The sequence below is a fragment of the Pseudomassariella vexata genome, assembly GCF_002105095.1.
Source record: "Pseudomassariella vexata strain CBS 129021 chromosome Unknown BCR38scaffold_12, whole genome shotgun sequence".
NCBI lineage: Eukaryota > Fungi > Ascomycota > Sordariomycetes > Amphisphaeriales > Pseudomassariaceae > Pseudomassariella > Pseudomassariella vexata.
The window spans coordinates 699324-723014 of NW_024467967.1; the positions used below are offsets into that span (position 1 = coordinate 699324).

Below are 23691 nucleotides of genomic sequence, written 5' to 3' on the forward strand. Positions count from 1 at the left end.
CACGAAAACCAACTCCACCCTAATCAAACAGGATAAACAGAGAGCAAAGCAGATATCCGCCTTAACCTGCAGCCTGAACTCCTTTGCAAATGCGGTAGTCCTGGCACCCGGTTAGCCACCCAACCCCCCATGCCCACTCCGGAAAAGAAGTAACCTCAGCCATTGGAGACACAAAAATTATCGCTCTGCTATGTGTACGTTTTCTCGACTAGCAACGCCTCTCATTATACACCATCTCTCAATTGAAGAAGCAAATTCAGCTTCTGCCACGCACTGCTCGGCCAGCCGGCGCGCTCACGTCCCTACGTGCGAGGCCTCCGGTTACCATCTGTTTCCGTGGTGTCATGACGCCCTGTGCGATACTCCGGGCTCTACCTCGTCGCTCCTTGATCTGCGCCAGAGCTTGCTCACGAGTCATAGTCGGTGTCAAAGCCGGGTTGTTGATGTCAAAGGACGGTGTTCTAACTTGACTTTGGTACCCACGCTTGTCGGAAATGTTGGGGTTGACGTTTTCGTCACGGATTGGGACCTTGGTCGTCTTGGTTGAAACGCCGTAGAAAGCCGCAGACGTGTGCGGTCTAGGCGAAGGCTGCGGCACGGCTCGCTCGCGATCCGGGGGCGCTGGGGTTTCCACCTCCACCTCTAACTGCTCGGGGTCCATGTACTCTGTGGATGCGTCTCCGGTTATCTTTGGGATACTTGCCGTTGAGGCATGAGCATCGCTCTGGCGTGGGGCATTGAGGAGGGACATTAGAGATGTTCGCTCCTTCAGCATCAAGGCGAAAGCGGGAGGATCCACAGACGGTGTGCGTGAATAAACACGGGGCTCTGGTTGGGGATCATGTGGAGTTGGAGGTTCCGTATTTGGTCCCTCGGCGTTGGATACATTGCCTGCTTCCATTGCCTCTGCGTCTTGCCGTGATAGCGTGCGGAAAGTGCCCTCAGACGGTACGAATATTGTGCTGCGTCTTGGCCCCTTGGAGACTCTCTTGATCTGTTTCTCGGGCACTTCTACTTCTGTTTCGGGCACGGCTCTGTCTTCGGCTGGATTCGGCGTCTGTACTGGCGATCCGGGCTTTTGGCCGAGAATGACGAGATCAGCAGGATCCAGGATTGCGACGGGCTCTGAACGTTGTTTGCGAGAGGATCCCGGGCGAACACCGCTGCGTCGTCTTGGACGTGCCTTGGCACAGGGACAGCATGAGAGTCGGCACTCGGCTTGGAGAAATTCAAGATGCTCCTGTGTGCGGTCGGCCCTTTGCTTCTCCCACTGCCACAGATTTGTCAACTCGTCGATTTCCGCCTCGCTCACGGCCGACGAGACAATGTCGGCTGTCGAGATCGAGACACGAGTCTTCTTTGGGGAGTCAAACTCGTCGTCCAGCTTCTCCGAGTGCGGTAGGGGTAGTTGACCTTCAGCAGCAATGCGGGCAACCTCCTCATTCTTGGCCAGTGTCTTGAAGGCATCGCGTTCTTGTTCAATGAGCTTAACACGCTCAAGAGCCTGCTCTAGCTGCTCTTGGACGCCGACAAGCTGATAGCGCGCGGCGAAAGCTTCCTGCTCTCGTGCCTTGCTACGCTCCTTCTCTCGTTCCAGGATCTCCTGCAAGGATCTATGCGAGGTTTTCGCCGCCTTGACCTCCTCTTGCAATTTCACAATGGACGACTGTGACTTGAATGCCTCTTTGCGCGCTCGTCGTATCTCCTTCTCCCATAACGCCTGGGTATGCGAGTAAGTCTCTTTGGCTCGGCCGTATTGTTCCTGAAACATCAGTTCATTAGCACCTGGGTTCACAGGTTCGCACCTCTACAAAGTGTGCACACATACCATGACCGTCTCCAATCTCTCGCCAACCCTCCGTTCTCGTTCGCGGCCCTCCTCGAATTGTCTGCGCAGGTTGCGTGCTTCGTCTCTGTGGCGGCGCATCTCCGACTCTGCGGCTTCGCGACCCAGCATTGCACGCTTGAGGGCGGCGTCGGCTGTTTTGCGCTCCAGCTGTTTAGACATGGAGACGGCTGAGGCGGAACCGGCTTGTGCTAGATGATTGAACTGAGAAATCTTATCGTGGATGCTGCTATCGCGGGAGTGGCCACCGGTACGGGTTGGAGAGAACAATGTCGATTCGCGCTGTTGATTGACGTGATCAGGCGTTACAGGTTGCAGCGCCGCGCCAGGTGAACCTGGCTGGCTAGATGGTTCCATAGTGAGGTGGTATGATCAGCCAGATGAGGAGCATGTGCTGGTGCTTATGGGGCAAGCGATATTATCGTGCGTATGAATGCTCTCTGTCGGGTGGTGCAAGGGAAGCTTTCGGGGTGTTGAGAAATGCGGACATGCACCGATTACCACTGATTTTTTTGGGCGATGGTCGAATAGTGGTTCCCGGGGGGCAGATGATCTTCAACCCAATACAGGGTTGCTACGGTAACTGCTCCCCCGAGTTAAAGTGCTTGGTGCCACGACCTCCCGTGGGCCCTTGCGCTGACCGCTTCGCCAAAATCACCCCACCCTTTATCCCTATCCCAGTCCTCCCGAGGGCGTTCTGACTTCGAAATCCATTGGAATCGGGTCAGTCAAGTCTGTCTTTCAGCCCTGCATGGATATCATCGCATGACCATATATGCAATGACAACGTTCAAGGTCGTAATACCCACTATCAACGTGTCAACCCTCCTATACTAAGTACCCCTCGTGTGCAACATCCACTTGTTGCTTAAAACGGACAAAATCCAAGCTATTCATGTACCCGGAAGACGAACATGCGTCAAGAACCAAGAAACGCAGCGGGTCTTTCTGCGAACTTGAAATGCCATAATGAACCTTCGCAGTTCAATGACTCGCTGGCTAGTATTCCCATGCTCTGCTAACTGTAGATTGCATTTGTGGGCCACATCTTCTTACACTCGTCCCTTTGCATTGATCAAACTCACGCGTTGATCAGACCAAATGGTTGCGCTTGAGCCTACAAATAGGGTCACAGCATTCACCCATTGAGCGATGAACAATCATGGACGTTGGAACGCCTCATTTCCTGCTCCTCTTCTTGGGCGGCCCCTCGGACTCCTCGGGTCCCTCCGCCGCATCCGCAGCTCTTCGAGCGGCCATACTCTCTCGTTTCTCCTTGGAAACGCCATTCTCGAGGATCTGGAAGAATTCCTCTTCCGTGATGGTGTCAAGCTCATGCTCGTTGATGATTTCCAGCTTCTTGGGTCCCGCCCTGGTACCGAGGATGATGTAGTCTGTGTCCTCCAGCTTGGTGATGACTTGGGCCCCGTACTTCTCCGCGGCGGCCACCGAAGTCTTGCGGTCCATCGTATTAAAAGTGCCAGTGAAAAGCACCTTTAGACCTTTGAGGCAGTTGGGTTTGCCCTTCGGGATGGTCTTGCGAGAGGTGATGGCAAGTGCTATTTTCTTGCCGGCTGGTTTCTTGGCTGGCTTCTTTGGCTTTACTTCTTCTGCTTCTTCGTCGTCCACGTCGTCGTTATTGTCCTCTTCCTTGATCTTATCCTCCTCAACGTCGGGTTTCTCTTCTCTGATCTTTTCATCCTCTTGATCTTCGTCATCCTCCTCGTCGTCAGATGCTGGCTTCGCCACCAATCTGGAGGCATGTAAGTGGTTTAACATAACTCAATGGAGAACAAAACATACGAAGCCACAGCATCTTCTCTGTTGTTGCCCCCCTGCAAAGAAGTTGGCTCATCAGGTACCACCATGTGAATCCTAACATGGACCCTGACTTGGGTTGCCGATTGGGCATCATCCAACTCCAATCTGCCACAATAGAACCCTTTGCTCTTGTCTTCTCTCAGCTGGTAGTTGTAATCACCGCGGTTTCTCAATTCAGAATAGCGGGCCATCATTTCCACGGCCGCCTTATTGGCTGCGCTCCGAGTCGTGTACACCTCAGGAGACTGAAGCCCTTCTACATCAACATTGTCAGTCCATACGAATGAGGAAACAACGAATAACGAGCCTGAAGATGCAGGCTTCTGGCGTGGCATTTTGACAGTGTTATTTCAGCACTGTGACTATTTTCAAAACAGGCGAGCTGTTGTTATTGTTGATATTTGGGGACTTTGGAAGATCGAATACGGCACAGCACGTAAGCAAGTAACCTTCCCCTTGCAGCTGCCTGGGAAAGAGTTGCTCATCTCGGTAGAGAGAGGAATTACTGGTCTGTGCGTCTTTTTCACACAAACATTTCACAATGCTGATATTGAGAATGAACTTTTATGAACGCTTCTACAGGACCATCCGCAAACGTTGATGCAAGCGTCTACGTCGAAAAAAATATCCAAGATGCCTGAATGATGGTGGTTGGATTCTATGTGAAGAACCCCTGTATCTAATCTTGATGCTAAGGACCCACCAAGTTACTTCGTACATAGTAGATCTTGTCGAGATCAACGGGCCCAATAGTATTTTCAAGATTGATCCTGCCAGTCCACAGACAAAGCTGCCATGCATTGGTGCCGCGACGAATATCTGCATTTCATATAGACCACCTGCATGTTGACACTCAAGAGTCCTGATCGCCGTGCTGGTACGCATTGCTTCTTGAAGGAGAAGCAGATATCAAACTACTAGCCGGTGAAGCCCACTGGGTGCTCAACGCCATGCCTAGCTCACAAAGTATGACTTGGAGATGGCGCATTGTGAACGCAAGGCAGCTTCGCACTTCTTGACTCAGGTTCACAAGAAAGTAGCTTGGGAACTATATCACGCTCAGTACCAAAAGGGTTGCATCAGCCAGCAGCCAGGATGCAGTTGCCCTCTATACCATGAGCAACACCACTGCTACGATGATTTGATACTTTTCAGTTTCGGTTGCCGGTGATTATTCTACTCAGATAGCGCTTACTGACATACTTACAGAGTTGATCTATCTACGGACATCATTTCAACAGGCTCAATTGCTCACTTGAAGACGGAAACCGGAGTCTACCGAGGTCATACAGGGGTTGCTGTTCTTGCCACGCCCCGCTGCAGCCCGCCAAAAAGCGCGGCTCGATAAGCTACTACTCTTCTCGGGGAAGCTAAGGCGGTATGTCGCTTCTCTAATTCGCGGACTCGTAAACTTGTCTGCCAATTAGTTACTCTTATTCAGGCTTCTTACCTGCAGTAGATCGGATTCCGGCGCTTTAGAGCTATCATCATTGACAGGCATTGTCACCTCGGCACCTCAAGATAAAAGAAAGGTACGGTGAAGGCAGGGCAAACAAAACCTTCGTATGAATCGTAGAATTCCCTCGTTGTCATATTGCCTGTCAACGAGAGCTCAGTTTGCCCATCGCTTTCGGCTTTCCCACTGACGCTCACTACCGCCCAGATCCGTTGGCTCTTCCTCTTCCACTTGATTGTGTCGCAAGCTACAGGACAGGGGCCGCGGATCAATCTGAGCACATTATCAAGTGGAGAAGATGGCGCCGAGTGCTGTCTCCCCGGTGCGCGATGCACTGGACTATGGGCCGTCGTTAAAAACTGTATACGATGACACGATTCGTTTCTTCCTCAACGGCACTCGAGTCATTCTCGACGAGATCGACCCAGAGGTTACACTGCTAGAATATCTTCGCGGCATCGGCCTAACGGGGACGAAATTGTGAGTAACTGATAACTCAGTCTTGTTTGCTCGGATTTACGATCGGCGGCTGATCAACTGAGCAGGGGTTGTGCAGAAGGGGGTTGCGGTGCCTGCACTGTTGTTATCAGCCAATACAACCCGACTACGAAGCAAATTTACCATGCTAGCGTCAACGCATGTCTGGCGCCGCTCGCCAGTGTCGATGGCAAACATGTTATTACTATCGAAGGGATAGGCGATGTGAAGACTCCACACCCGGCTCAGGAGCGGATAGCCAAGAGCAACGGAAGCCAATGCGGTTTCTGCACCCCCGGCATTGTCATGAGCCTGTACGCCTTGCTTCGGAATAACGAGAGCCCTACTGAGCATGATATCGAGGAAGCTTTCGACGGAAACTTGTGCAGATGCACCGGATATCGCCCTATTCTAGAAGCAGCGCAGACTTTTAGTGTCAAGAACGGCTGTGGCAAGAGTACCAGCAATGGTGGCTCTGGTTGTTGCATGGAAAACGGCAACGGCGCTGGTGGGTGCGGCAAGATCAAGAGTTTGGATGATGGCCAGCCTATCAAAAGGTTTACATCACCGGGGTTTATTGAATATAATCGGGATACCGAGCTTATCTTTCCGCCGACCCTGAAGAAGCACGAATTCAAACCACTAGCCTTCGGCAACAAGCGAAAGAGATGGTACCGACCGGTAAATCTTGACCAGTTGCTGGAGATCAAGAGCGTTTATCCCGATGCCAAAATCATTGGTGGAAGCACCGAGACTCAGATCGAAGTGAAGTTCAAGGCGATGAAGTATCCTGTATCGGTATTTGTGGGCGATATCCCAGAGTTGCGAACATACAGTTTCAGCGAAGACCATCTGGAGATTGGTGGAAACGTCATCCTCACAGATCTCGAGAATATTTGCCAAGAAGCCGTCAAGCATTATTGCGATGCTCGAGGTCAGGTCTTTGAGGCCATGTACAAGCAGCTCAAGTACTTTGCCGGGCGACAAATCAGAAACGTTGGCACGCCAGCAGGAAACCTGGCGACGGCCTCTCCTATATCCGATCTGAACCCAGTTTTTATGGCAGCGGACTGTGTCTTGATTGCAAAATCAAAGGACAAGGTGACGGAGATCCCGATGGCTTCATTTTTCACGGGATATCGTCGGACTGCACTAGAAGAAGATGCCATCATTGCCGCCATTCGCATTCCCGTCACGAAAGAGAAGGGAGACTACTTCAGAGCCTACAAACAGGCAAAGCGGAAAGACGATGACATTGCCATTGTTACCGCTGCGCTACATATCCGAGTAGACGAGAAGGGCATTGTGGAGCATTGCAATTTGGTGTATGGCGGCATGGCCCCCTTTACCGTGGCCGCGAAGAAGGCGAATAAATACCTCAGTGGCAAGATGCTTGCACACCCCGATACCCTCGAAGGGGCTATGAATGCTCTCGAGTCCGATTTCAGTTTGGACTTCAGTGTGCCAGGTGGCATGGCATCGTACCGAAGGTCGTTGACCCTCAGCTTCTTTTACAGATTTTACCATGATATTCTCGGCGGTCTCAAGGTCGAAAGCGAGCACGGAGACAGTCAAGCTGTTGCGGAGCTCGACAGAGAGCTGTCTAGAGGTTTTAATGACCGCGAGGCAACATCGGAGTACGCCAAGGACACTATTGGGAACCCGAAGAACCATGTTGCGGCATTGAAGCAAGTCACAGGCGAAGCTCAGTACACTGATGACATACCACCACTGAAGAACGAGTTGCACGCTTGCATAGTGTTCTCCACGAAACCTCATGCGAAGATCATATCACGCGACTATTCCGCAGCACTCGACATTCCGGGCGTGGTGGACGTGGTGGACAAGGACGATCTCCACGACCCCGAAGACAACAAGTGGGGAGCACCTAACTTCGATGACCTGTTCTTCGCTGAAGACGAGGTCTTCACAGCGGGCCAGCCCATTGCCGTTGTGTTAGCTACGTCACAAGCAAGGGCAGCCGAGGGTGTTAGGGCAGTCAAGATTGAGTACGAAACTCTTCCAGCCATCTTCACAATGGAGGAGGCCATCGAACAGGAGAGCTTCCATAAATTCTACAGGTATATCCAAAAAGGTGACACGAAAGAGGCCTTCAAGACCTGCGACTATACCTTCTCGGGTGTGACACGGATGGGTGGCCAAGAGCACTTCTACCTTGAGACAAATGCTTGCTTGGCCATACCTAAACCTGAAGATGGTGAGATGGAAATCTGGACAAGCAGCCAGAACCCGACAGAGAGGTAAGACTTCTTATTTTCGTGCATACTATTTGCTCTAACGCGAATTTCAGTCAAATGTTCGCAGCTAAAATCCTTGGTGTCCAAGCCAACAAGGTTACGGCTCGGGTGAAACGGCTTGGTGGTGGTTTTGGTGGCAAGGAGACCAGATGTGTCTTGCTCAGTACCATCATCGCCCTCGCGGCGCAGAAGACCAAACGTCCAGTCAGATGCATGCTCAACCGAGATGAGGACATGGTCATGTCTGGACAGAGACATCCTTTCATTGCCAAGTGGAAGGTGGGCGTCAACAAGGACGGAAAACTCCAAGCACTGGACATCGACGTCTTCAACAATGCCGGGTGGTCCTTTGACTTGAGCGCGGCTGTGTGCGAACGAGCGATGACGCATATTGATAACTGCTACAAGTTCCCCAACTTGCACGTCCGCGGGCGTCTCTGCAAGACTAATACCATGTCCAACACGGCTTTCCGTGGATTTGGTGGTCCTCAGGGCATGTTCATAGCGGAATCGTACATGTCGGAAGTTGCCGATCGCCTGGGCATGCCCGTGGAACGACTGCGCGAGATCAACTTCTACCAAGATAACGACGAAACCCACTTCAATCAAACGATTCAAGACTGGCATGTTCCGCTCATGTATAAGCAGGTCCTGGAGGAATCGGACTACGCCAACAGGCGCACAGCTATTGAGAAGTTCAACTCGGAGCACAAATGGCGCAAGCGAGGACTGGCCATCATTCCTACCAAATTCGGTATCTCTTTCACGGCGTTGTGGTTCAACCAAGCAGGCGCGCTTGTACACATATATCACGACGGGTCCGTTCTCGTCGCCCATGGCGGCACCGAGATGGGCCAGGGGTTGCATACCAAGATGACGATGATCGCCGCAGAAGCATTGAAAGTGCCGATGGAGGATGTTTACATTAGCGACACGTCCACCAACACAGTCGCAAACACGTCTGCAACTGCTGCATCGGCCTCATCAGACCTGAACGGCTACGCAATCTGGAACGCATGCGAGCAGCTCAACGGCCGCCTGGCTCCGTACCGGGAGAAGCTTGGCCCTAAGGCGACCATGAAGGACCTAGCCCACGCGGCATATTTCGACCGAGTCAACCTGAGCGCCAACGGTTTCTACAAAACGCCCGAGATCGGCTACACCTGGGGCGAGAACAAGGGCAAAATGTTCTTCTACTTCACCCAAGGCGTCACCGCCTCCGAGGTGGAAATCGACTGTCTGACGGGAACGTGGACTTGTCTTCGAGCCGATATCAAGATGGACGTAGGTCGCTCGATCAACCCCTCCATCGACTATGGCCAAATAGAAGGCGCTTTTGTCCAGGGCTTGGGCCTATTCACCATGGAAGAAAGTCTCTGGCTCCGCAACGGTCCCATGGCGGGCAATCTTTTTACCAAGGGCCCTGGTGCGTACAAGATCCCCGGGTTTCGCGACATCCCGCAGGAGTTCAACATCACGTTGCTCAAAGGCGTCACGTGGGAGAACCTGCGCACCATTCAGCGGAGTCGCGGTGTCGGCGAGCCGCCCCTGTTCATGGGCAGTTCCGTCTTCTTCGCTATACGCGACGCGTTGAAGGCTGCCAGGGCCGACTATAACGTCAAGGCCAAGGTGGGCATTGAGGGTGGGGAGGACGATGGGCTGTTGAGGCTTGAAAGTCCGGCTACGCCGGAGAGGATTCGGTTGAGTTGTGTGGATCCGATCATGGAGCGGGCGAGGGTGGCTCCTAAGGAGGGCGAGAAGAGTTTCTTTATTGCCATTTAGAGCACGTGGGAATGGGAGAACAACATGTATTTGACAGTGGTAGGTCGGGAATGGCCGAGGTACACCAGGGGCTCAGGTGTTAAGGAGGTCACCAGGAAGTGTTAAGGAAAGAACAAGCATTCGCTTGCTAGTATGAATGAACATGGCGATTTGATGTCCACAGTCGCAGTCGTCATCAAGCTCAAGCATATCGATGAGATGAGACGAGAGAGCCGATATCCCAAACATACCTGTGCCGGTCTATTAATGACTCCACAGTTCAGTCACTCTTGCTGGAGGGCGGGGTTGCGGGAGATCATGAGCATGAAGGCAAGCCCTATTCGCTGTTGATTCATTATGAATCATATGTGATCACGCCGTTGACTAAGCGAGCCTCAAGCAATGGATTCAATGGACATACTGAGGGATTTAATCCTCTATTGATGACTCTGTAGCGATCCTGTCTTGATTGCTATATCTCTCTGTGTTCTGTGTAGCTATTTTATCTACGGGGAAGGGTTTGAGCCAACTAGACTGCAATTACCGCTACATCGCCTTCGGCGTAGGGCATAACCGTGGCGCTCAATCCCACATATATTAATTAGCACGATAGCTTTCCATGATCCAGATCTGAAAGGGCCATTTCCGCACTAGCTTTCCTCAGGGCAAAATGGCTTCAGAACGACTCTTCCCGTTCCCACGGGCGACCAAGACTACCTCAACCCCATTATCCATCCTCGACTCAACATGCGCGCGCTTCGCGGATACCGCCCCAATATGGATATTTGACCCTCCCTCAAACGGAGCAGTTGACGATGTGTTTCTTGACCGGCTGAAGTCCTCATTTATCTCCACCCTGAATGCCTTCCCCCAATGGGCAGGCCAACTCCACTGGGCCCCTCTCCGTCCCGGTGGAAATCATACGGAGCGTTTCAACCGAGCTATGATCACGTACGGCAACGACGCCGATCCAGGGGTTGGATGGGGTATCATCCGGCACGATATCACCGTTGAATCTTTCGTGCCCGACAAGGCCGAGCTATTGAATGGCTTCTGGGCCGGGGACGCGTTTCCCCAAGATGCGCTGCTGCCGCAAAACAAAATTGCGCTGTATAATCTAAAGGATTATGAAGGTTTATCGTGTATGCTGGTCCAGATCAACCTGTTCGAATGTGGCGGATATGCTGTTGGGATTCGCATGGCTCATCCTGTGGCGGACGCCCAGTCGATGATGGTGTTTGTGCACCAGTGGGCGGCGGAGTGTCGAGGGCGGCTTGGGGCAGCGAACTCATCGTCGCTGTTTAACGAGCCAATTTTTGATCCTCCTCAGCTGGACTTACATGCAGCGGGAGATATCGATGCCGACGCCGCTGATGAAGGGATTCTTGTCACAGCTCGAGCTCTGCCCTTGAACCGCTTCAGCTGGTGGGACACAGACGCACCGGGCTATTCATCACGGCTTGTTGAGACTACCAAGAACAGCATCCCACCAGCCGATATCCTTGCCAGTACAACCCTATCCCCATCGACCACTGGCCCCTGGAGCACGTGGGACTTGAGCAAGCCAGTATCATTCGGCTTGCTGCATTTCACCGGCCAAGAGCTCGATAAGTTGAAGAAGCTAGCTCGACAAGAAAGCACCGAGACCTCCCGCCTCGACGCTCTCCTATCCCATCTATTCCAGCGCATCACCAAGGCAAGGTCACCCACCCAGTCTCCTGAGGGCGAGACATCCCTAGACGTCACCATGGACGTCCGGCGCCGCGTATCTCCACCCCTTCCGGAAACCTTCCTCGGCTCGCCCATTCTTCTAACGCACATCAAGTCCCCGGCCTCCGTCATACGTGAAGCCAGCATCGGCTCGTTAGCGCTCCGGCTAAGAAGGACGATGCAGCAGTTTACGCCGGATAAGGTAGCTGCGCATCTACATGACGCCGCGTTCGAGGTTTCGCCGCAGAGGTTGTGGCTGGGGTTTCAGGGGTCTTTGCACGTGCTCGTTACGTCGTGGCAGAGGTTGAGACTTTACGAGGTAGATTTTGAGGGCACCGGGGTGAGGCCGAGGTTTGTGCATGGGGCTATGCCAAAAAGTGATGGGCTTTTGGTCGTGCTGGATCCGGTGGTGGAGGATGGGGGTGTGGACGTGGCGCTTCATTTGGATGGGGAGGCTACGGGCAGGTTGTTGAAGGAGTTCAGGCAGAGCAAGATATAAAGAGGTAGTTCTGAGTGTGTACTATGGCTTCTTTCTCGGGCCTTGTATCTGCTCTGCATTCCAATCGTCGAAGAGGGACAGGTATAAGAAGACTTAATTAAAGTCGTTGATGAAGACAAGAAGAGCAGTAGAGCATATATCATATCTCATTACTAGAGACTCTCTGACACTGTGCAGCGCCTTTCCGTGGAAGAGCTATGCATCAACCCGAGACGAGACATACTCGACACGTTTTGCCTTCGGTCATCTGTGAGGTGCAGATTATGCCCAGTGCCGCTGGATGACATCGACAATGACGCCGTGATCTTCGTGCTGTGCCAATCCCGAAACAACCACGACCGCCACTATACCCTCAACCCCCTGGACTCGAATGGGAACTCCACCACCATGTATGGCGTACTTTCCTGCCTGCTCCTCGCTCATCCCAAACTTCGCCCGAAACAGCTCCTCATCGGCCGCGTATTTACAATGCAAGAACCAGGTGCTGCACCCCCACCTCAAGACGCTGTTCCTCTTTCTCTGAACCCAGGTCTCATTGTCCGGTACAGCTCCCGAACCAACCGCCGTCTGGAACAGGACCTGACTGCTGTTTGCCAGAGCGATGGAAATGAGGGTTGGCTGTTTAGACGCAAAAGGCAGAAGGCGCGCATAGAGGAGGTGCCCCAGTTCCCACGCATCCTGGGCAGTGAAGGATGAGAGCACGAAGGAGTCACAGCTCGCTTTCACCTCTTCAGCCTGTTAACTGATGTCAGTTTCGTCGGATACCATGGTGCGGGACGACGTAAGTTACACTTGAAGGTGGAATGGGGATGTCGTAAGCGCGCAGTCCCTGCGACTGGACCTCAAGGACCTCTCGGAGCCCGTACCCCGAGGTTGGATGGCAGCTTTTGAGAACTTTCTGCGCCATGGTTGCTGTTCTCTTTGAGATGAATTGGAGTTCAAGTTTGGTAGATTCGATAGGAATGTGGCAAGTGCAATATTGGTCAAGCAACGAACGACATTATGCCGGGCTACGCCGCGCGCTTTCGGACCGATATATTGTATTCTCTGCGACTAATTGCCTTAGTGACAGATTTCAGTGGGCCAACGGCCCAGGTGTTATGGGGCACCGCAAAAATCCCCCGCATCGTCATGAAGGCGAGGGGCCATTCGGTGGACAGAGGGTGCATGGTTTCGTTTGGACCTTCCAGCAGAAGCTGTATAGGTGTTGGCTCGCTCAGTCATCAGCACTAGTGCGGTTCTTGCTAAACAGAATTAATCCCAGATAAAGATGCGCGAGACAGTAGCCGTATCAGGTATATTAGTTAACCGCCGGCGCACCAAGTGTCGCACTGTCACTGCCTCCAACCCAGCAGATTACCGTTTTCTGACGTCTTGCCAAAGAAGAGTCGGGATCTGACAAATTGGCTGGTTGAGACACAGAATAAGATCACGAATAAGTCGACACGTGGAAACACAAGAACTAGGCGAATACTGGATCAATACGATATCGTGAATCGGTGTCCTCGGATTGACCTCTAATCGAACTCCAGCTGAAGAGGCGAGTATATCGCTACTTCACGTTAGAACGGCCACAAAACCGCCATAGCATATAGATGCATCCGAGCACCTCATGAATGCTTCACGCACAACAACCCAAGGCTTCATATTGAATCCACCAGTGAAACTGCAACAACGGCCACGGGTGCTGACACCAGGTACTTGGCTATTTGCCTCAGTAGTTTGGGCATGAGCTCGTGACTTGCAAGTAATGGCCTGGCAGAGGTTTACGATAAAGGTTGAAACTGATAGGTTTTCAAATATACAGGAATTGAATGAAGCAGTATTGAAACAGCAGTATATCGGTAGCCTCTGCTGTTAACGCCCAAGTGTTTAACATACTCTGAGCCCAATAATTGCTTCCACCGGAGGTAGTTGGCTCAAGCTCGACCCGCACCCCTATTTCTCTTCCTTGTATCCTTATATCTTTCCATTACCGATAATGTTTGCTATCTCATATAATTAGGATTCATTTGAACCCTTTGGTGGGGGAAGCAGCTTTCGAGCAATGAAGTCAGAGGTACAGCACCGGAGTCTGGACGTTGTAAATTCTCAGTATAGTATCTTTTGCAGTTATACATCGGTTCCAGCCAGCGACCACGAGACTCGCCAATGAATTTCAACAGCTACGGAACTTTGGACAGAAGTCTTCCGCAACTATACCAACGGAATGTGCACAATAGCCTGAACGTCCCAGAGCAGCAGAGCAGGTACAGTTACAGAATCCATGACTCTTACTTCTCAACCAGACGATAATTAGCAAAGGTCCAAGTGACTGATCTGCAGTGCATCTATATAGTTCTTCTTATAGTTCTTTTGTATCACCGAGCCGAAGTCGGCGTATTTTTCAAAGTTGTCCTGGACTTCTTAGGAGGTTGCCAAGCGCATAACAGAATAAATTGCGCCCAAAAGTTCAAGTGATGCAGAATAGCTTAGTATTCCAGCGTAGTACCCAGGCATAGTCACTATGATAACCAGGTCATACTAATACTTCAGCTAGTTCATTCTAGCTGGCAGGTTTGACTCTACGCCAAGAGTCCCCGATGACCAGAGATCGGACACTGGTATCCACCACCCAGTTGTAGTCCCCAAACGAACGGTTTATTAAATCTGGGCTATTTCAAGATTACCACCACGGTCCCATGATCTTCCCTGGCTGCATCTACAGCAAATATGCAAACTAACGATACCGCCAGGGGCATGACCTCTTCCCCTCTTCATGGCTGGATTTGTCGATAGCATTCATAATCGTGTTTCGGGAGTTACTTTATCAGACTTTCTCACAGCGCTATCACCACGGATAATGGCACACAAGACGCAAGGGGACGGTAGCTCAGAGCGAGATCTTTTGACGTCGAGAGAAACTCGAGCCTGTGTTAGGCGACGAACTACCCTTGCAGATTAATTTGGTTTATCTCAGAAGACATAAAGCAAAAGACCCACCAAAAAGTCTATAGGCCTGGCTAGACATGACTTCGGTGCCGATGAAGCCCTAGGAAAGGCAGCCCAAGCAGGTCGACTCAGATTTGGCTCTTGGATTCGGAGAGGTTGGGGAAGGGGGGGCGTTTAGTAGGGTTAACTAAGAACTTTTGCAAGATCGTCATGCTTCTCATTCTAACTCGTCCCGCGGACAGAAGGGGTAGGGGGGAACGAACTGTTTCTAATCTCTAAGAACTCGCTACATGATCCAAGACTCTTGAACACAAGTAGGGATTTGATTTTACCAGGGTTGGATGTCAATATTTCAATAGCTGACGTATAATAATGACCAATTTTACCTGCATTGTACATCTCATCCTTATATCCAAATTCTTACCAGACTTAATCTCCCTTATTATTGGGTAACCCTCAACATGTACTGCACTGAGACGGGCTAATATGTTTGTTCGTATATTGAAAAAGTAGTCGTCTCGGCTATTGCAAGTGATATGCCCTCTGTACGGGCGAATGGATCGAGTGTTATGTCGCTCCTGCAGGACATGTTCAGCATTCTTGGATAGTCAACCACCTCTAGCTCCGAGATAACTCGCCGGGCGACTAGCATAGTAGATAAAGCACTGAAAAAATTTGTATTCATATTACAGCTCTATTTGACTGTTTTGCTCAAAGCCATCCTGTCATGCGTCTAAGCCCATGGAATAATCTCCGGTCGCTGTACCGGCGAGCTTGATTTGCTCATCAACGCACATAACTGTGAGCTCCAGTAAGTATACCTTGCCAATCCGCGTCACATCATGATTCTGATACATCCCGACTCAACCCTTCAAAAATTGTCAAGCATCTCAACCCTGGAACTCCTGAACCTTACCTTCCTCCCACTTGCCAGGGACGAGGGCGAGGGGCACGATACCAGATACGTGCATCTCAGGGCCAAAGATCTTGGCACTCAGGCCCAACTCTTGCGTTGCGGCCTTCATGTTCTTCAGACCCTCTTGATAGTTGGGGCCAGCACGACGCACCCAGATCTGGACGTTGTGCTCATTCAGTTGCTTGGCGTAGTAGCGCAGCGCCTTGATGACGCCCTTGAAAGTAGACGCAACGTTGGTGAAGTTCGCGATGCCACCACCGATGAAAAGAACCTTGCCCTTGGGGTCCACGGGTGCGCGCAGCATGAGGTCGAGGACTGTGCGGGCGTAGTGGTACGTTTGAGACTCAGTGGGAGCACCAGAATATTCACCGTAGTTGGCCAAATCATCAGCAAAACCTGCCGAAGCAATGGCATCGGCGTAAACCACGGATGCACCACCACCGGCAACAAGAGTCCAGACGCGACCAGTGGGGTTGAGGACCGTCAGCTTGAGAGAGGCACCAGTCTTTGCATCCAACTCAGCAATGTAGGCCTCTTCCTTAGTCAGTTCACGACCAAAAGGAGCAGGGAACTCCATGGGCGGGCCAGCATCAATGCTGACGCTACCCGCCGATGCCTTCGCTGTCAGGCCCAAAGCAGCGGGAGATCGCGCAACAGCCCACTTCACACCACACTCGAAGTCAGCAGTCTGATCCAGCTTGGCAGCGAGATCGAGGAAGTGAACTTCTGCGGAGGTGGCGTCCTCGTTGGGAATAACAACGAGGGGGTTAATCTCAAGGTAGGTGAACTGGCAATCAACGTAGACCGCGTACAGTCGCGAGATGAAATCAACCAGTACATTGTGAACACCCTTGGGGACCTTTGTCAAGAGTGCCTTTGCGATCTCGTCGTTGGTTGGATATTCCGAAAGATCAACGGGAATCAGGAGTTTCTCTGCTTTCGCATCCACGTCACCGACATCAACACCACCCTCGTGGGTGAATAGGATCCAGTCGCCCTGTTAGAAGCCAGATTAGTTACTCGCTGCTAAACAAGACGTACAGATGAGACAACGGTTGTACGCAAGGTGTTGGACGCAAAAGTGATAGGGTGCTATTATGCAAGTCTTGCACCAGGGTAAATGGTACCAGATATGCAACATGTGGGTGTAGGTGTAAGGATGGTGTTAGTGGATGCTAAACCTCCGTTCGTCCGTGACTCCCGCTTGGCTCGGTTGAACGCTCCCGCCAATGTGAGCACATATCAATCGGTAAATCGGTAAATCACGCATCTCCTCTCTCGAGTGAACCACTGGTTTTCTCGAATCTCCCAGACGCCAAATTTTGTCTCTTGCACCTGCTTTCGACATTTTCTTGCTCTCTATTCTAATTGAGAGCTCTTAGGCCATGGTCTTGTTGCACTTGCTGACCGCTTCCGCTGATTGTTGTTCAACAAGTCGCCCAACGCATATATCGTATCGGCGGAGCGACTTCCACATTTGAAGGGTGAAGGGAGGAGATTCTACTCACATCTCTGACCGAGTTGATGTTGATGTAGTACTCGGTGCCGTCAGGGTGAGGAACGAAAGGCTCGACCAAGAATTGACGGAGAACACCAGAAACGTGCTCGACCTTCTGCTCCTTGCCGGCTCGCTGCGCAATCCATTCCTTAGCCTCGGCCCAGGTCTTGTTCAGAGCCAGGAGACCACTCTTGCCGCGTCGCTTGATTAGTTGATCGGGCTTTGCGACGAACTTGGATCCAGACGTCAGGAGCCACGGGTAGGTGACCTCAGCCTGGTCCAGGACAGTCATGACATCGGTGTCTTCAGGGAAGTACAGCGAGGCCAGTCTGGGAGGAGGGTTGTGCGTCGCCGACTTGGGAAGAGGAGTGGGCTTGATGACGGGCGCGCGAGTGAGATGGTAGTTGAGGATGGCCTTGCCATCGGCCTCGAGAATCGACTTGGCAGACATTGTGTGTCAATGGATGGAGGTTCAACAGGTTTGTGAAGTTTCCAATTGTCTATCTTGTGTCGAGTGTCTTTGTTCGGGAAAGAAGTTAGCAATTATTGCTTGAATGGGGAAGGGCTCCTCTTGCCCAACTGCGAGTGCGGATGGGGCAATCGCGGGTCAATGTCAGATTGAAACTTCCAGAGGGGTTCTTTGCTTGAATTGAGCGATATGAACCGACACTTGTTCGAGTTGGACTTGGTGGAATGACCAGCAACATTGCATTGAGCCGTTGGTTGCAACTTCCGACGCAGCTAAAGTGGTGCGCGGGTGGAATGAGAGGGGTAGTGAGACTGCAGCTTACCTCGTCAACGCGATACTCTAGGGAAAGTTCCTGGTGAGCACTTCTCTGGAGTCTGGAGAGAGTGAAGTCACGATGTAATGGGACAGAGAAGTGAAAGCAGAGAAGAGCGGAACACTCAAAGCGGGCTGGTGAATCTTGAAGATTCAATGGCAGCAAGAATGGGGATTGTCACTCAAAAATTTCGAGGTGCAATGCTCCGCCCGTTCCTCTTCACCATGCAACTTTGGCCAGGACCGGCAACCGCCGTTGGTGGATGGACCACACAGCTTTTTGGGAGGGGGACGCTAGACGCACAGGTATGGGGTACCGGTGTGCTATCGCCCCAAAAGTTTTGGGCAGATCCTGATGAGCGAGTATGGCGCCCAGCCATTCAGCCCACCAATGTACCCGGTACCCCAACACCAACACTTTGAGGGACATTGGCAAGACCGGCAAGTGCTCCCTTCCAACCTGGGAAGGTTTCAAAGTTGTGTGTATTCCAAATTGGAACAAAAAAGCTAATGGCAAGTGTCATTCGGATGGATTCGATGGGAATGATGCCTCAAGATTTTCTATTTGGCACCTAATTAATTCATTGGGGAAGTTGCATCGTGCGATAGTGGGCACCAATGTCGAGATGGACTTCGCATGTTAGGGTGTAATTCTTGTCAGCCGTGTCTTTCATCTCCATCTCCATATCCCGAGGGATGGGATTCCTGACTCAGCTTGAGCCTAGCGATACTATGAACAGTTCATCAGGATCATGCAGGCTCGGGTATTCAATCTGAGGTCATGATAGAGACCTTCTACAAACCCGGAGATGGGCTTTGGGGTCAATCCGACGGTCTCGTCTGGACTACGTAGCAAGTGCTGCAGGGACAGATACGGTTGGTTGACATTCAACGCCGCCATACGTCAAGGTACATTGCATTCTGCCTGAACTTTGTCAGCAAATGCTCACTGTGTCGTTTGCAGTTGCCCGGGTCATCTTATATCATATTGAGTTTTGGTTCCTGGAGAAACAACTGCAGACGCAGTGTCAACAACTTTAACACATCGTGTTGGGCAATTGCGTTTGCCCGGTAGGTTTTGCTCTACGCTCTACAAACCTCTCGGTACGGAATCATCATAGGATTCGAAATCTTACTGTATCATTCGTTCCTCTTTGATGCTGCCTACATATCGGGTCTCGGGGTGGAAGAAACCATGGAGGGCGACGCTGGGCTTCAATTCGCCAAAGTTGACGAAACTGGAATTCCTTCTACCTTGAACCTGGATGCATTGTCCCGATGGAGGGGTCGGAGAATGTTGGTGTTATGCTGGCATGTACTGCTACTTCCAGCCTGGGAATCCAAATAGGCGGGGACATGGGTCCTCGTCTGCTGGGCAAGGCGCATGGCGCATGGCGCGGGCAAGTATTCAACAGGTTGCCCGATGCCGCCAACACCTGCGAAAATGGCAGCGGGACAGCGTCGACCCCCGTCAGAAATCCCAATGATCAACAGGGTCGACGGGGCCATTCTTGCTACTTTTTTACAAATATTGTGTCAACAAGGTGGGAAACAGTTCAACAGCCCATAAAAACTACCCCAACTATTCCGATTAGCCTGCCGGGCCTATTTTTTTGCAAAGCAACAACGAAGCCGATCGGCCCAAAGAGAAAGAAAGGAAACCATCCATCGTTCCTGGCGCGGGTCCTGCGTCTCCTCGTCGGTGCATTCCCTTTACCCCCCCAATTCAATCCCGCCCGTAGTCGCAACCTCGAGAAAAAAAGCTCGACTCGGACTCCATCTTCAACATCCACCTTCACCACTCATTCCCCTCAATCAAGACCTCACCAGCAACCAACAATTGCTTCCTCTAATTCCTGTGGAAATCTGGAAGCCCGGGAGGAACTGAAGGTCAACAGGTACGTGGAAGCCAATGTCAGATTTAGCCTTCCTACGGGCTTTGCGGCCTTCACGTCAGCGCTCTGTCGTCCGATATGCTCTTTGCAGGATTTCCCCCCCGGTTCTGTGACCAGCTCGGAGGTTCAGCTTGGCCTGCAAAGCCTCTTCTGTGTATCCTCACTTCCTGCACTCGGGGTTCGCAAGGCAGGCACTGCTGAAAATCGGAAAGACCCCATCCTCGACGAGTGTGTCGGTGTTCAGGCGACTCAATTCCGCCGTCATTTGCCCTCATTGATTGGGAGCTTCTGAATAGCTTCATTTTTACCCTAACCCTTTCGTCCTATCTCCCAAGTCCCAAGCTAACGGCTGCCCGCAACAGAAACAGCATCCCATCACATTCATCGAGCAACTGAGGACTTCATTTCAGCACGATGGCTACTCCTAACGGTGTTGACGGTGCAAAGGCAGCCGGTGGCCTTTCTGCCAATGACAACATCACCCGCTTCGCCGCCCCCAGCCGACCATTGAGTCCTCTTCCTGAACACGCTCTTTTCAACGAGAAGACGAGATGTTTCGTCTACGGTCTGCAACCCCGCGCCGTGCAGGGTATGCTCGACTTCGACTTCATCTGCAAGCGTGCAACTCCTTCGGTAGCCGGCATCATCTACACTTTCGGTGGCCAGTTCGTCAGCAAGATGTACTGGGGCACCAGCGAGACTCTGCTGCCCGTCTACCAGCAGGTAGAGAAGGCCATGGCGAAGCACCCTGAGGTTGACGTCGTCGTCAACTTTGCTTCCTCGCGCAGTGTCTACAGCTCCACAATGGAGTTGATGGAGCACCCCCAGATCAAGACTATTGCCATCATTGCTGAGGGTGTCCCTGAGCGAGTAAGTAGAGCCCGCAGTGTGATGGTGACCAAGCCGCTAACTGTAAACAGCGTGCACGGGAAATCGCACACGTTGCTCGCAAGAAGGGTGTCCAGATCATTGGTCCCGCCACTGTCGGTGGTATCAAGCCCGGCAGCTTCAAAATTGGTAACACCGGCGGTATGATGGACAACATTGTTGCCTCCAAGTTGTATCGCAAGGGCTCCGTTGGCTACGTCTCCAAGTCTGGTGGCATGTCCAACGAGCTGAACAATATCATCTCGCAAACTACCGACGGTGTCTACGAAGGCATTGCCATTGGTGGTGACCGCTACCCCGGTACCACTTTCATTGACCACATGCTGAGATACCAGGCTGATCCTGACTGCAAGATCCTCGTCCTGCTCGGCGAGGTTGGTGGAGTAGAGGAATACAAGGTCATTGAGGCCGTCAAGAAGGGTGTCATTACCAAGCCCATTGTTGCGTGGGCCATTGGTACATGCGCTAGCATGTTCAAAACTGAAGTTCAATTTGGTCACGCAGGCTCTTTCGCCAACTCTCAGCTTGAGACTGCTGCCACCAAGAACAAGACGATGAAGGAAGCCGGCATTTTCGTTCCCGACACCTTTGAGGACATGCCGCAGGTCCTCAAGTCCGTATACGAGAAGCTCGTCAAGGAAGGAACAATTGTTCCCCAACCCGAGCCGATCGTCCCCAAGATCCCCATTGACTACTCGTGGGCCCAAGAGCTTGGTCTCATCCGAAAGCCCGCTGCGTTCATTTCCACCATCTCGGATGATCGTGGACAAGAACTTCTGTACGCCGGCATGCCCATCTCTGACGTCTTCAGGGAGGACATTGGTATCGGTGGTGTCATGTCTTTGCTGTGGTTCCGCCGCCGCCTGCCTGAATATGCCTCCAAGTTCTTGGAGATGGTTCTCATGCTTACTGCCGATCACGGTCCAGCTGTTTCGGGTGCCATGAACACCATCATTACCACTCGTGCCGGCAAGGACCTCATCAGCGCCCTCGTTTCGGGTCTGCTCACGATCGGTTCCCGATTCGGCGGGGCCCTTGATGGTGCTGCCGAGGAATTCACCAAGGCCCAATCCAAGGGTCTGAGCCCCCGTGAATTCGTCGACGTGATGCGCAAGCAGAATAAGCTTATCCCGGGTATTGGTCACCGTATCAAGTCGCGAAATAACCCTGATCTGCGTGTGGAACTTGTTAAGGAGTATGTTCTGAAGAACTTCCCCAACCACGAGCTGCTCGACTACGCCTTGGCAGTCGAAACGGTCACCACGTCGAAGAAGGATAACCTGATTCTGAACGTTGATGGCTGCGTTGCTGTCTGCTTCGTGGATCTGATGCGCAACTGCGGTGCATTCAGCCCCGAAGAGGCTGAGGACTACATGAGCATGGGTGTCCTGAACGGTCTGTTCGTTCTCGGACGATCGATCGGTTTGATTGCCCATTACCTTGACCAGAAGCGACTACGCACTGGTCTCTACAGACATCCTTGGGATGATATTACGTACCTGCTGCCCACCCTGGGCGCCGCTGGTCCGGTGGGCGAGAGCCGAGTGGAGGTGTCGGTCAAATAGATATATATGAGGCAATGACGGACGGATAAACTTAGATGTGAAGTGTACAAGGAATGAAGATTTCTGCACACTGGGAAAAGGGGAGCTTTTGCTTTATTATTCACGCGGCTGAAACGAAATGGAATGGGGTTTCGTGGAGAGAACATTTCCGAGGACTCTCACCTCGGAGTAGGGCCTGTATGACAAGTCAAGTATAGCATAGTGAGCATACTGACTCGCGAATAATGAAGGCGCCAATTTTTGATCATTTAGTACGAGAGATATTTTAACTAGTATCTGTACCGCAATGCTTCGTGCCATACCAGAGTGAAAGTTGTGTAAGGCACCTCAACATACCCGCGGTATCGACTCTGGCAGTAGTTTCACCGCTGTCAGTCCAGTATGGGAGCAGGGAAAAGGATGAGGTTACATGGAAAGCTTTACTGCCAAACCACACATACCTTTTCCCTGCAGTGTCAACTCCTTTTCGTGACTCCTGTGAGCCTTAGCTCTTACACGTCCCTCAGCTCGCTGCAGATAAGAAGGCTCGATAATCGGCGAATCGTCGGCAAATCCCGAAAAAGTTCTAGGTCGCGATTGGGGACGGTGGAATTGGTGAACGTCTTTCATCCAGTTTCGGTTGGAAGTTGCGAGTTACGGTTGTGGCAGGCAGCTTAGATACTACAACTGGGTATGTTCCAACCCAGCCCACAATTTACCCGCAGCTGCCGTAGGATCGCATGGTGGCAGCATCGGCCTTAGCTAAAGCTGTGGCTCACCCTAGCAAGAGCCGTCTGCTGCTTGAGCGAGCATTGGACAAGCCGAACTGACAAATATTCCCTCTGCTCTAGCCCCAACCAGAATCCGAATCTCTCCGCGACCACCTACACACAGTTTCGACAGACGGCAGTCCCTCAGGACGGACACCAATACTATACCTCCCAAACCACACGCACATCCTGCCAACAGGAAAACTATGCCCTTCTTCCGCATAACCCTCCACCGGTCTGCCATTGGCCTCCCCGAACGCACGCGCGGCGTGCTGGCGGCGCTTGGTCTACGGAAACGCACGCAGACCGTGTTTCACCCCGTCAGCCCGCAGTTCGCGGGTATGATCATGAAGGTGAAGGAGCTGGTGCGGGTGGACGAGGTGGAGAAGGCGTTGACGCCGAGTGAGATGAGGGAGGAGAGGAGGCCGCCTAGGGGTTTCTATTTGGAGAAGGCGGTGCCGAGGGTGGATTATTCGAGGGCGGCAGGGAAGGGGAAAGAGATGGCATAGGGTCGAAGGTGATGACTTGAAGGCTTATCGGTATTGCATGATGGAGAGTTAGGGTTGCAGGAATTGGCTTTAGGACGGCAGTGTGGAGGCAGAGACAAGAACGCCGCACAATACCTGCCAGGTCTGCGAGC

General features: G+C 52.1%; 9 protein-coding genes across 9 annotated transcripts; 5 read left to right on the top strand and 4 right to left on the bottom strand.

Moving 5' to 3' along the window:
- Nucleotides 1-256: 256 nt before the first annotated feature.
- BCR38DRAFT_460059 (uncharacterized protein) lies at nucleotides 257-2203 on the bottom strand (the record flags this gene model as incomplete). Its single annotated transcript, XM_040862369.1, has 2 exons — nucleotides 257-1762; nucleotides 1829-2203. The coding sequence occupies 2 exons, from the start codon at nucleotides 2201-2203 to the stop codon at nucleotides 257-259; spliced, it is 1881 nt and encodes a 626-aa protein (XP_040712531.1).
- An 822-nt stretch (nucleotides 2204-3025) lies between these two features.
- Nucleotides 3026-4002, bottom strand: BCR38DRAFT_412299 (uncharacterized protein; the record flags this gene model as incomplete). Its single annotated transcript, XM_040858675.1, has 2 exons — nucleotides 3026-3599; nucleotides 3650-4002. The coding sequence occupies 2 exons, from the start codon at nucleotides 4000-4002 to the stop codon at nucleotides 3026-3028; spliced, it is 927 nt and encodes a 308-aa protein (XP_040712532.1).
- A 1085-nt stretch (nucleotides 4003-5087) lies between these two features.
- On the top strand, nucleotides 5088-10036 carry BCR38DRAFT_398197 (xanthine dehydrogenase). The gene is made up of 3 exons (XM_040857687.1): nucleotides 5088-5603; nucleotides 5669-7861; nucleotides 7912-10036. Exons 1-3 carry the CDS (start codon nucleotides 5422-5424, stop codon nucleotides 9638-9640), a joined length of 4104 nt encoding a protein of 1367 aa, XP_040712533.1. The 5' UTR covers nucleotides 5088-5421; the 3' UTR covers nucleotides 9641-10036.
- Nucleotides 10037-10289: 253 nt separating this feature from the next.
- BCR38DRAFT_488287 (transferase family protein) lies at nucleotides 10290-11828 on the top strand (the record flags this gene model as incomplete). Its single annotated transcript, XM_040864252.1, has 1 exon — nucleotides 10290-11828. One exon carries the CDS (start codon nucleotides 10290-10292, stop codon nucleotides 11826-11828), a length of 1539 nt encoding a protein of 512 aa, XP_040712534.1.
- A 261-nt stretch (nucleotides 11829-12089) lies between these two features.
- Nucleotides 12090-12735, bottom strand: BCR38DRAFT_460062 (uncharacterized protein; the record flags this gene model as incomplete). Its single annotated transcript, XM_040862370.1, has 2 exons — nucleotides 12090-12563; nucleotides 12619-12735. The coding sequence occupies 2 exons, from the start codon at nucleotides 12733-12735 to the stop codon at nucleotides 12090-12092; spliced, it is 591 nt and encodes a 196-aa protein (XP_040712535.1).
- A 2914-nt stretch (nucleotides 12736-15649) lies between these two features.
- BCR38DRAFT_350083 (ATP-citrate synthase subunit 2) lies at nucleotides 15650-17624 on the bottom strand (the record flags this gene model as incomplete). Its single annotated transcript, XM_040856540.1, has 2 exons — nucleotides 15650-16672; nucleotides 17184-17624. 2 exons carry the CDS (start codon nucleotides 17622-17624, stop codon nucleotides 15650-15652), a joined length of 1464 nt encoding a protein of 487 aa, XP_040712536.1.
- A 1419-nt stretch (nucleotides 17625-19043) lies between these two features.
- BCR38DRAFT_53592 (uncharacterized protein) lies at nucleotides 19044-20390 on the top strand. Its single transcript, XM_040865452.1, has one exon. It carries the CDS (start codon nucleotides 19233-19235, stop codon nucleotides 20139-20141), a length of 909 nt encoding a protein of 302 aa, XP_040712537.1. The 5' UTR covers nucleotides 19044-19232; the 3' UTR covers nucleotides 20142-20390.
- On the top strand, nucleotides 20264-22302 carry BCR38DRAFT_350596 (citrate synthase-like protein; the record flags this gene model as incomplete). The annotated part of the gene is made up of 2 exons (XM_040856576.1): nucleotides 20264-20719; nucleotides 20770-22302. 2 exons carry the CDS (start codon nucleotides 20264-20266, stop codon nucleotides 22300-22302), a joined length of 1989 nt encoding a protein of 662 aa, XP_040712538.1.
- Nucleotides 22303-23257: 955 nt separating this feature from the next.
- BCR38DRAFT_350581 (uncharacterized protein) lies at nucleotides 23258-23560 on the top strand (the record flags this gene model as incomplete). The annotated part of the gene is made up of 1 exon (XM_040856572.1): nucleotides 23258-23560. One exon carries the CDS (start codon nucleotides 23258-23260, stop codon nucleotides 23558-23560), a length of 303 nt encoding a protein of 100 aa, XP_040712539.1.
- Nucleotides 23561-23691: the final 131 nt, after the last annotated feature.